At 44.8% G+C, this 12006-nt stretch overlaps 1 protein-coding gene across 3 annotated transcripts in view; it reads right to left on the bottom strand.

The window, feature by feature from the left end:
- Positions 1 to 10855, bottom strand: part of FBXL5 (F-box and leucine rich repeat protein 5) — a 28930-nt gene extending 18075 nt beyond the window's left edge. The window contains exons 1-2 of one of the 3 annotated variants that reach the window (XM_015862617.3): positions 10708 to 10855; positions 981 to 1196 (exon numbers count right to left, since the gene is read on the bottom strand). In XM_015862617.3, coding sequence (XP_015718103.2) covers positions 981 to 1196; positions 10708 to 10842 — 351 coding nt within the window. In that variant the 5' untranslated portion in view covers positions 10843 to 10855. Of the gene's footprint in view, positions 1 to 980; positions 1197 to 8322; positions 8473 to 9593; positions 9771 to 10707 lie in introns of those variants that run through there. The other 2 variants (XM_085545728.1, XM_085545729.1) reach the window with 2 other exon arrangements.
- Between the last annotated feature and the right edge of the window lie 1151 nt (positions 10856 to 12006).

Raw genomic sequence — 12006 nt, 5'->3', positions numbered from 1 at the left:
TTTTCAAGCTTCTACAAAGAAATATTACGACACAAAAATCTCATGCCAACAGTTAATCTAATCCCACTCAAAAAAACACTTAAAGGGTGTTAAACATATTTTTACAAGTACATCAATATAAGCAACAAAATGACACCAGCACCCTATAAGAAAGGGTAAGTGTTAATTTTCCCCTCTCCTTCACATTCCTTCATTTTACAATTAATTAACAAACAAAAATTCAAGGTTTAATATTCACAGCGAAAAAGATATTTGTAGGATTCTCAGCTCAAAAATCACTTCAGACATCAGATATAGTTGATCTATAGACTTTGCTATTTTTCTTTCTGAAAATACGTTAACGTGTGCACTAGAAATACACAGTGAGATATCAAATTATTAACGCAGACTATAGCTCCTAGAGCTAAAGAAGTGAGGGAGCTGTGCTATCTGCCCCACAGAAACAACACAGCAGAATTAAGTTGAACTCCCTTTCAGCATGACATGGAGCGGCAACAGGGGAGGCTCAGGCTGGCTGTTAGGAAAAGGTCCCACACCAGAGGGTGGCTGGATACTGGAATACACACCCCAGCACACAGCCCTGAGATACCACAGCTCAGTCAACATTTGGACAATGACTTCAGACACAGGGTTTAAATTCTGGGTGGTCCTGTGTGGAGCCAGGATTGGGGCTGGATGATCCTTATGGGTCCCTTCCAACTCAGGTAATTCTACGATTCCATATTCAAAACTCTCATGCCACATCTTTAACATATCAGCAATTACACAGTGCATCGACTTCTCTAGAATCCTAAAGAGAGTTTTTACTGGAACTTTAATAACTGCACTGAAAGGCAAATGAATCTGGGTTTTTTGACTGAAAATCTTCACTGCTCTGTCACAAATGCTTTGTTACTTTGAATTTATTTGTAGAGAAAATTAAGAAAAGTTGAGGCAAAATGGACATAATCACAGCACACTGTCCTTGTGGGTCTATTTACCTTTACGTTCTTCAGCCCTTTCTCAAATAGGCTGAGCATCTCGGAGAGCTTGTTGTCTGAGTGCACGTTGTACACCGTCCGGCTGCGTTGCTGAAGTAAACCAATGATGCACTCATTTTCAATCTGCTCGTGCATTTTAAATTCCTTGAATGTGGCATAGAGAGATTGCAGAAGGGCCCGAAAATCATTGTTGTTGGAGAAGTTGGTCTTGGACAGCTGGAATAAAAGAAAGCCCACAAAAAAATATCAGTGAAGATCACACCAAGGTCAGTTGAAATCGTTTGGACAAGTATTAGCAGCCATTATTTGTTGCTCCCATCACTTCCAGTAGAAAAGCTGAAAACCCTGTAAGTTACCAAAACATTTTTACTACAGTGCTGTGCTTTGTGAATGAGGTTTCAGTCATTCCACGTGAATAAACAGAACCTAAGACTAAGTAGAACGATAACTTCTTTTAAGTTAATTTATCATTGAAAGAAGAAGGTAATCACAGCATTAGTTTTAGGGAGCAGTAAAATAAGTCGTACTTAAACATAAACCAATCTTGTGGACTCTGAAAGTAACAAGAGTAGAAAGAGATTCCCTTGTAGAAATCAATGCAATCTCCCCAGGTTGGCAGCTCCCACGTATACCTGTGGGTGCATGGCTGATTATGGGCTACCCATAAGGAAGGTCTGATCTTACCAAGTACATTCAAAGTAACATCAGCTGTTAGGAAAGGTTTGCCGTGGACAAAGAACCAAGAGATGAAGTCAGCACAAAGATCCAAGTAACACAGTCACCCACTTTTAAATTCCTATTAAATGTCACCACTGATAACATTCCTAGACCGCAATTTGCTTTGGTGGACGTCAAATAAGTATGGAAAAATACCATATTGTGTGTAGCAGTATATAAGAATAAGCAATCTAAGACTACAAATATTTTCAGTTAGTTAAGAAAACAAGTCACTGAAGTATTCAGAAGTGGTTTTATTTACAATAATTCCAGAAAAAAAGATTTTAGAAGAAATGGAAATGAGAAATTTGTTCATATATAATACTTGCATACCTCAAGTATGGCCATAAAAATCAGCATACCTAAAACAACACCCACCATTTGTGTACTTAAAAACTACACAGAACAAATGCACTTATTCATTCTGACACTGCACTGGCACTTCCTGGCAACCAGCAGCAACACAACTGAAATGCACTGGACATCTGCCAAGCACTTACACAAGTGGCAGGCAGCAGTGCTGACCGCGCACTACATGAACCACCGTCATTAAGAAAACACATTTAGTTTGCCTCAGTTCTGAGCAGAAATAGGACAATGTTAAGGGGTCAGGATCAAATCATTAACTAGGCACTGTGTTTGGATCTGAAATCTGAAGCTTGAGTTGTTGTGCACATAAAAATGAGAAAAGGCTCCTCATCCCATTTCTATTCTCCACTTCAGAGAATGCAACATACAGAGCATGGGCACTAGATGAAAGTGCAGGCTACACTTTCCAGACTGACAAACAGAAGTCACAGAATCATCGAATCACAGAAGCCTTAGAGTTAGTTGGAAGGGACCTTTACAGGTCTTCCAGTCCAGCTCCCTGCAATGGACAAGTCAATGGTAAGGGAAGTACAGAAGACACGCAGGATCACTCCTCACTCTCACCCACTTATCGTTCAAGTTTCAGTGATGATGCAGTTTGTTTTCTAATCCAGCATTTATCAATGACTGCCTTCACGCCGCTCACTGAATCTAAGGTTCCACTACACCTGGAGCCAGTTCCAAGAAGCCTCTTTCCCAAGAATCCCGTTAGCAGCCAAACACCAGGTATTCTGATTGATGTAAGAACTGAAACAAGACTGATAAAGCATATAACACAAAGATTAGAGAATACACATGTTTTGACACTGGTTAAAAGAAATCTCAGATCTTGCTCTGATACAAAATGGTATCGTCATCCTCCTGACTCAAATGTTTTCAGCGCTCAATGTTTCAAATCTTTACCCACCACCATCAGCAAATTTTGAATAAAGAATCCATCTGGGCATTCAATTTAAGTACTTCTAACACAAACTTGCTGTTACAGTACCCACTGTAACATGAAACACTTGCACGTTAACCTCTGCTACTGCTACTCCCTGTAGATATCCTAGATTAGAAACCCTGAAAAAGATACCGAAGCTTAGTGCTTAGTGTCTGTATTTCAATCAGCAACTGGTAGATTCAAAAGGTCAGATGAAGCTGAGGGAAATGGGCTTTTCAGAGGACAGGTAGCCTAGCAACGAAGTAACTGTCAGATCTGTAATTTCATTAGTGGGACTGATGAAGTCTTACGATGGGCACCAAGACTATTAGCAGCGGGCAGCTGCTCCACTCCAAGGTCCACTCTTCCATATGGGGGCAACAAGTGCAATAGTGCAATAGTACAAAAAGGAAACCACCGGCCCAAACTCAGATGGACAGTCCCAGGGGAACCACGAAATCAAGGAGATGAAATGTGTTGTGTTTGTCAACTGGTTAAAACATGAAGTGGAGCATAAGTGATCCCCAAGCAGACTTGGAACACACAGCACTAAACATCACAGCTACAGGTATCAGCAACACACAGGAGCTCACTGTTTGAAGATAACATCTTCCAAAGTCTTACGCAGAGCCAACATCATTTGTTTCTGTGTTTGTAATACACACTAACTCAAGAGCAGTGTCATAGATTGCAGAAAAGAAAATCCCTGGGGGTCTCCCAGGAGTTTGTAATTTAAGAATTATATACAGTATGTAATTTAAGAATTACATACAGGAGCTTAAGAAACCAACCAACAGCCCAAGCACCAAGTTGAACAACAGGAGGTCAGTCACATCTTAAAAGTCTGTCTGACACACTTCAGAGACATGAGAGCAGCCAGCAGCTGTTAAAACTAAATGGGAACTTTTTGAACCCCTAAGACAGAGCTATCAAGTTATCTATCAACTTTAGTTCACTTAGAGAGTCATCAGTAATTCAAGAGCAGCAACGGTACCAGCAGTGATGTGAAGTCACGTAACACACCAGATCAGTTCCAAGTAATGGTGTGACAGAGACAGACACACTGACACAAAACTGCTGCTCTCCTCTAGAATTACCTGTATCTGACACGTCAACAACACAACAGTTGAAATGAAGAGCTTCACAAAAACCAGAAATATAGACCTTCCCACAGTGCTGAAAGAGACACATGTTAAAGTTATGATGGAGACTTAAAAGCCTTCTGCCATCAATTCAGTATCAGGTAGTTCTAAATATCCTTTGCAGAAAGGGACAGTGATGCTGAATTAAGAAGGACCTCAGTTTTTAAATCTCAAGTCACTTATTTAAAGATGAACTACACTTGGAAAAGATCTGTGCACTCCAGACGTTTAGGCAGGACCTGAAACACCAGCATTTTTACAGCAGAAAAGTCTTGGGGGGGGGGGGGGGAAGGCAACGTGGCATCCCCAGTCAGCAGTGTGTCACCCTCATATTTTTAAGCATTATCGCTTTCACATACAGCACTAACTTAAAAGATAGAAACTTGGACACCACGGAGATTAAATCAATTTTGTGCACATGTAAACTGGGGTAACAAAGATCAGAACAGGGTGTGTCTGCATCAATACCAAGAGCATGTAGTTTCATGCTGTACTTAATCTGCTGTAAATTAGGGGGTGGAACAGATGAATACCTAGAAGCAGCAGCCCTGCCATCCCTTCCAGCTGTACATTCCTACCCCTTCCCTGGAATACCCTCTGGCAATTACACAGCTGCAGGACAAACTATCAGTTTACCCATCCAAGAAGTTGCACCTTTTTGGTAGGTTCATTTTCACCTGCTCAGTCTCACTGATAGTCCGTAAGAGCATCCAGCTACACACAAGTTCTGCCCTTAGATGACACTCAGTCAATGCAGTCCCAAAGGAAGACAGGCTGCCGAGGCAGCCTACCAAGATCACTGCCCTTTCAGCATCACCTGATCGCTGGCTTATTCCTTATGTAGAGGTTCATGACGTGAACTGTAAGATAATTAGCTGAACTACTTCACGATCCAGCTTTCCACGTGTATAAAGCCTTCAATCAGAGGAGCAATACAAGTTTTATTACCCAAGGTCCATCTCTTGCCTGTAGGTCAACCCAAAGTACGTCCCAACTGTTTAACAGCAGTCATTTAAAACACAGTTATTTCCAGCTTCACCTCGAAAATATTCTGCTGTGTGAAAAGTTAGTCCAAAACTGCAACTTCCCAGTAGGCACAGCAGGAGTTACTGAATTATTCAGAATCTAAACCTAAGATGGAAAGAGGACTCGTGGAGACTCTGATGAGGATCACAGACAGCAAAACACACACACATCTCTGGACACGGATGCTCAATTCCATCCCATTTAGGAAGAAGGAAGGCATTTCTTCTCACTTTCTGCTTGGAAAATTGCCCAAACAGTTGATCATTTGCATCTTATTAACACTGAACATCCTCATTAGCTGTTTACTCATTGTAAATCCAGGTAGAGTGAAAGCAGGTTCTTGATGCATCAAAATGTTAATTGGTAATAACCAAATACTACGATTTCCTAAATCAACACACTCATGTTTGAACAAGCAGCGAAAAATAAATGGTCATGCACTGAAACTCTGAAAAGACATTTCAGAGGTAACCAAACATTTTACTTTTTTTTAATTATTATTATTTTTTATTAGAAACAGACTTCATGGAACAGTTGTTCTGTTCTTTGGGTATCAAATAAAAACCGCTTCTGACTTGGAAATGTGAAATCAAAACGTTCATTGTTTTGTTTTTCAGATTTCAGTCCCCTCAGTCATAAAAGCTGTTGTCACAACGTGGTCCACATAATTCCCCACTCAATGTTTTACAACATCAACTCAGCTTAAGAGTGAAAAGTACCCCTGAATTAATACAGTCTATTTGTAATACTCTTGTTGGAACACCATAAATTTAACACAAAACCTGTTTGTTCTCTTCAGCAGAGAGGAAAGCTCGCAGCAGAGAAACGGTTGAAGCACAGCACCACTTTCAGTATTTCAACAGCTCTGAAGGTGAAAGAAATCTGTATTATCCAAAGAAATAATTATTGGGAAACAAAAGGAACTTTTTAGCTAGATGGATCTTTACTGAACATATCACTGTGGGCAGCAGAATAGGGTTTAGAGCACAAATAATAACGACTCAGCCACAAGGACCAGAGGACAAAAAGAAAGAACAGCAACAGTTTACATATGCTTAGATTAAAATAAATACCATTACATACACCTAAATATAATATTTAACAGGAACGGCCCAAATATGACAATGGCAAAATGTAATGTCATATTTACTTCAGTCTTCATGAGGAAGTTAATTAGGACAAAACATTTAGGGCAATTAGTTTTTAAGGAGTTGGAAGAACGGGGTAGAAAAAGAAGTACTGGGTAAATATTTATACAAGTTCAATCAGAACAAGTCAGCAGAACATGACAAAAATTTCCAGGAAGAACTAGTCAAGTAATTACTGAACCACTAGAAATAACTGCAGAGATCTGCTGTAGAGAGGTGAGATTAGAGAAGTCTGAAGTCAGGCTAACATGAAAAGTGCCTCTGATGCGTCTGATCCAACGCCCAAGGTTGCACAACACAGCTGACTTATTAACACAGAAATTTACAACTCCAATGGACAGCCTTGTTCCCTCCACCCACACTGCCAAGCCAGGCCTGGGCTCAGCTGACCTCCCTGGGAGCCACCTGTACTCTATCATCCCTGACTCCAGTGACCCAGCTGCTCATCGAGGGGCCAGGAGGGTATGTGCAGCAATTCACTCTTCCATAAGCAGCCAGCCATTACAGCCACGCACACACTGAAGTCTCACGCTAATTTCTGTGAGGCAGACATAAAGACTTCAGATAAAGTTATCAAAAGCCAACACAGCATTACAGTATCCAAAGCAAAACTACTCATCCTACTCCCTCCTTCCCTACTCCCCCCACCCCCCACCCCAAAAAAAAGCCTAACTTATTGTGTTCATCTCAGGAAGGTCTGAACATAACCTTCTGCTTAAGACAGCACGCCCTTCAGCTGCATTAACACTGACAGAACCATGAGTTGAAATCCCATAGAGGCGTCTCAAGTGGTAGGTGCAGCCAAAACTATATTCACAGTGGGCACCCAGAGCAGAGTCTGCTGCTGGAGCAGACCTGAACTTGAAGCTAATAAAGTAACGTTCAACCAGCAAGGATTTGTTCAGAGAATATAATCTGATTTCCTTTTGATAAGATAACCAAACCACTTAAGAGGAAGATAATGCAACACATGTTTTACAGGCCACCATTTCTCTTAAAGGCTCTTTGAGATTTTCTTGTTTTACAGCTTTACAACAAACTCCAGGAAACCACACGCTGGGTCACACACTGGGCAACAGTGATCTCCAATCACACCTACCAGTGTATCCAGCTAAACCAGAATGGGATTTCTGAGACACAGTTGGTTGAAATCTGTGCTGCCTCATGACGGATACGATACTTTCGGTCACAGAGTGGAAAGCAGGAAAGCCATTAAAGTAACAACCTGCAAGCGGTGCATTCCAGGATGTTGAAAACACTCTCTATTGGATGCCAGCGCATGGACTTGGGTCAGTGCAAACTACTACATCCTAGAGATAAATGACTCTAATGAGACTAACGAAATTCAAGTATGAGTCCTCGGGTAAGCGTAGGGATACAGTGAAGTACACAGCAACTGTGTGAGTGTTAGGGAAAAAAAGACTGCAGAGTAACATCCAACGTAACATCAGCTCAACTCGTGGTCAGCAGTGATTCATTGTGCACAGCCCATTACAGGAAAAAGTAGGCAGAATTAGGGAAAGTTTTCACAGCAGCTTAAGCCAACCTCACTGCCGGCTGCCACAGTCCCACCCTTTGCCTCACATCGGCTTCAGGACTCATCCAGCTGCTCAGTACCAGCAGAAAAATTACCCCGCTTGAAAAAAGAAACCGTTTTCAGCCAGCATAAAACCACAGTGAGTCACTACAAGTGCTGATGGGAGCAAGACAGGCACACACTTACGAGCAGCACCAGTCAGGTACAGCTTCTGCTGTCGCTGGAAGCCATTCAGACACCCCCACAAAAACAAACACACTGAGGTACAAAAAGCGTGACCTGCACCACGCAGCGCAGTGGATCCATTTACTTAGTCCAGAAAACAGGTAACGAAGATGGAGGGTGTGACTACAGTATCTCACTAGAGATGAGAAAACACTGCCTGCTCTATTTGTAGCAAAGATGATGTCAGGCATTATGAAACCATTTTAACCATACAGACTAGCTACACCAGCACTCAGCTCCTTGTGGACATACTCACAGGTCTCACCGGGGCACATGAAGGGTCTGATGGCTTTGTGGGTTTCCTTACAAAACAGGATTGTAGTTATTCTTGCTACTTAAGTCCATGGCGCAGAGCACAACGCTGCTGAGATACAGCTGAAGATGCAGCAAAGGCATGTAAAGATCTCTGCTAGCAACAGTAAAGAGAATGGGATCACTGTCCAGACACATCAAACTTCTTACACATCTCATTCACTTTTCTGTCACACGCTGAACTCTGGAAAGCTAAACCAAAGTGTGTCTCAGTCTTAAGGCATTATTTAGGTACCTGCACGCTCACCCTCACTAACATTTAGTGGAATTTTCCACATCAAGATGCTGATAGCAGCTGTATTACAGTGCACAGCAACACTACACAATATAAAACTCCAGACCCCCTCAAGGACAATCTGAACTTACCAAGAAAACGGCTTTACGGATTATAATTAAGATGTAAGCAGAACTAAGGTCTTATCTAATTACAACATCTCGGTCACACAAAGGAAGTCAAACAGCTCACAGATTTTTTTCCGGATACAGAGATAGTTCAAACAGTGGGGTCACGGGCCAGGCAAAGCTTCAAGTTCCAACACAGGGCTAAAATATGCAAAAAATAGATGCTTCCAAAATAAATAAATAGATGAATCCTCATCCACATTCATGCTTATGCTTCTTCGAGAGAATAAGGAAACAAGCAAGCACGCTCCTGTATGAAAAGAACTGGAAATGAGAGATGACCTCCATTGCAGACTGAGCAGTTTTAATCAGTTTACCAGCACTTATGAGAACTAAGTGCTCATTTAGTTTCACTTTTAGGAAAACATGGTAAACTTGATCATGTGGAATGTTCAAAGCAACAGAAACACAAACCTAGAGAACAAAAAGGAGCAAATGACTACAATACTGGGCGGTCCTGACAGCAACGTGGTTTGCACCTTGGTAAGGGGTGGGGGGGAAGAGTCCCAGGTGTCTGCATCCTCATCTAAAAGCTCCTACGGTGTGGCAGCATGAACTTTAAAGCAGATACAAAACCAATTTAAAGAACAAACACAAAACTCAAGAGCATTGAGAGCAAAAAGGTAAAGTCCAACTGCTCACCTCGCTTTCCCCACAGACCCCCCCTGCAGAGCTCAGCCATCACAGCACAAAGCTGTGAACCGAAGGAGCCCACCAGAGGGATGTGTGGAAGCACACGTGGATGGAAGGCAGCAGGAGGAGGTGAGGCCTACAGGGCACGGTGCAGCAGGGGCTGCCTCCACGGAGCCTCACCTTCATTTCCAAACGCTGCCAGGTGGTTGAAGCATACACAGCCAACGCTGGCCTACGATGGAGACACCGCTCCTGCTGGCGGGATTGCAGGCTCCTAAGTACAGCCCGAAGCTCCCATTACACACCGCGCTGCAAAGTTTGCCTTGCAGGTGACTCACCAGGCTACCGCCAGCCACCCTGATGCAAGCGCAGAAATCACTTTTGAAGCACAGTAAAACCACCAGCACACACAGAGCTCTGCCACGGCATCCTCAGCTATGTATTGATTAAACACATCGAAACGAAGCGCAGCGAGCTGGTTCACACACACACGCACACAGAGAATCACAGAATGACCCGGGTTGGAAGGGACCTCAAGGATCATGTACTTCCAACCCCCCTGCCTGGCAGGGCCACCAAACATACACATTTACTAGATCAGGTTGCCCAGGGCCCAGTCCAACCTGGCCTTGAACACCTCCAAGGACGGGGCATCCACAACCTCCCTGGGCAGCCTGTTCCAGGGCCTAACCACTCTCTTAGTAAAGAACTTCCCCCTAACATCCAACCTAAATCTTCCCTCTTTTCACTTAAAACCATTTCCCCGTGTCCTGCTATTATCAGCCCTTTCGAAGAGCTTACTCCCCCCCTGGGAGTAAGTTCCCTTCAGGTATTGAAAGGCTGCAATGAGGTCACCCCGCAACCTTCTCTTCTCTAGGCTGAACAAACCCAACTCCCTCAGCCTGTCCTCATAGGGGAGGTGCTCCAGCCCCCTGATCATCTTCGTGGCCCTCCTCTGGACCCTTAACAAAATCTCCATGTCTTTTTTGTACTGAGGGCTCCACACCTGGACACACACACACACACACATACACACACACACACACACACACACACACAGGGCCATCTCCCGACGCCCCCAGCCCAGAGCCGGGCCCTTCCGAGCCGGCCCGACCCTCGGCTGGAGCTGGATGTGGGCGCTGCGGGGCCGCGGGGGAGGGGGCAGCCCAAGGCCGCTCCCCCTCACAGTCGCAGCGGCGCTGACAGCTGCGCACTCACTAATAAACCTGCCCTCAGCCCCGAGGGGAGCGGGCTGAAGGCCGCCGCCGCCGCTCCCCACCCGCCCACTCTCTACCTTGTCGCAGTAAAGCCCCACGAGCTGCTTCATCCGCCAGTGCGGAGCCGAGAAGACATCCACCTCCTCAGGAAAGGGAGCCATGTTCTCCCCATAGAGCCCGGGCGCTGGCGGCGCTAACGGCGGCGCTAACATCCGCCCCGCGCATGCGCGGAGGGCGCCCCGAGGTTGGTGGTGGCTGCGCTGTGCGCATGCGCAACGGGAGGCGGCGGCCGCTTCGAAGGTGAGGCGGCGCCTCATCCCCCGCTCCGGGCGGCTCGGGCTCGTCGTGGCGCTGCGGGTTCCTCTATTGCTCGGCTGTGGGGCCGGGCTGGCGCCAGCTCCGCTCCAGGGCAGCGAGGCCCGTCTGCGTCTGTGCCTCCAGCAGGGCCTGCTGCGTGCAGAGCGGTTAACCAGAGCTAAGGGAGCGGTTCCGAGCGCTGCTGGGCTCCGCGGGATATGGCGGCCGGCTCTGGGAGCCTCGCTGCTCGCCTCAGTGCTTCTGAAATCTGCTTTGTAATAAGAAATGGTTGTGCATTGACACGACGAATCCCCCTGTGGCGCAAGTGGTAGAAGTGCCGCCCTGCTACACAGAGGTTCGAATCCCGGGGGTTGGACTCGATGATCTCTAAGGTCCCTTCCAACCCGCTCAAGACTGTAAGACTGTGATACTGTGACATAAAGCTGCCTTCTCACCACCAATAAAACGATCTTTTGGGTGAAAACAGACCTGCTTTTTAGCCCGGTGCTTGTCAGTGTGCTGGCTGTTGGGAATAGTGTGAGAACATCGACTGGGAAATCATTAGGTAACAGAGAGGAGAGGTGAGGTGATCTGGGTTATCTAGATCAGCCAACACAATAATCCCTTCAGCTCTTTATCTGAGGAAATGATCCTTAAGCAATCGCAGTGCTGGGTGTTTTCCTTTCCCATTCATCCCTTCTGCTTGAAGAACTTCTGAACATGTTGACCTGCTTAATCGTATTTGACAAAGGTGTGCAAATTTTGGAGGATTAACTTTGTGCAAGTCTCTGAGAAAACAGCAGTTACACAAGAGAAGGGAAGGAAGGCAAAACAGAGGGATTACACAACTAGACACCCAGCACACAGCTGTATTTCTTTGTGGCTAGCACATAGAGTTCTGGTTTTAAACCAGGTAGGCACATTTCTTACACAGAGGAGTATTGCAGCATACTAGGGCACAGGGGAATCTTGGGGGTTACTGCTCTAGGTAGAATTTATGAGCTAAAAGTTCAAACCCTCAAGAAAAGGTGTTTGATGAAGCATGTTGCTCGCTAATATGGGCAGTTCCAAAGTCATAC

The sequence above is a fragment of the Coturnix japonica genome, chromosome 4 (assembly GCF_054131305.1).
Source record: "Coturnix japonica strain WE chromosome 4, WE-NBRP24, whole genome shotgun sequence".
In the NCBI taxonomy this organism is placed as follows: Eukaryota; Metazoa; Chordata; class Aves; order Galliformes; family Phasianidae; genus Coturnix; species Coturnix japonica.
Note: the sequence above shows the minus strand (reverse complement) of the source record. Positions and strands in the feature narration are given on the sequence as shown.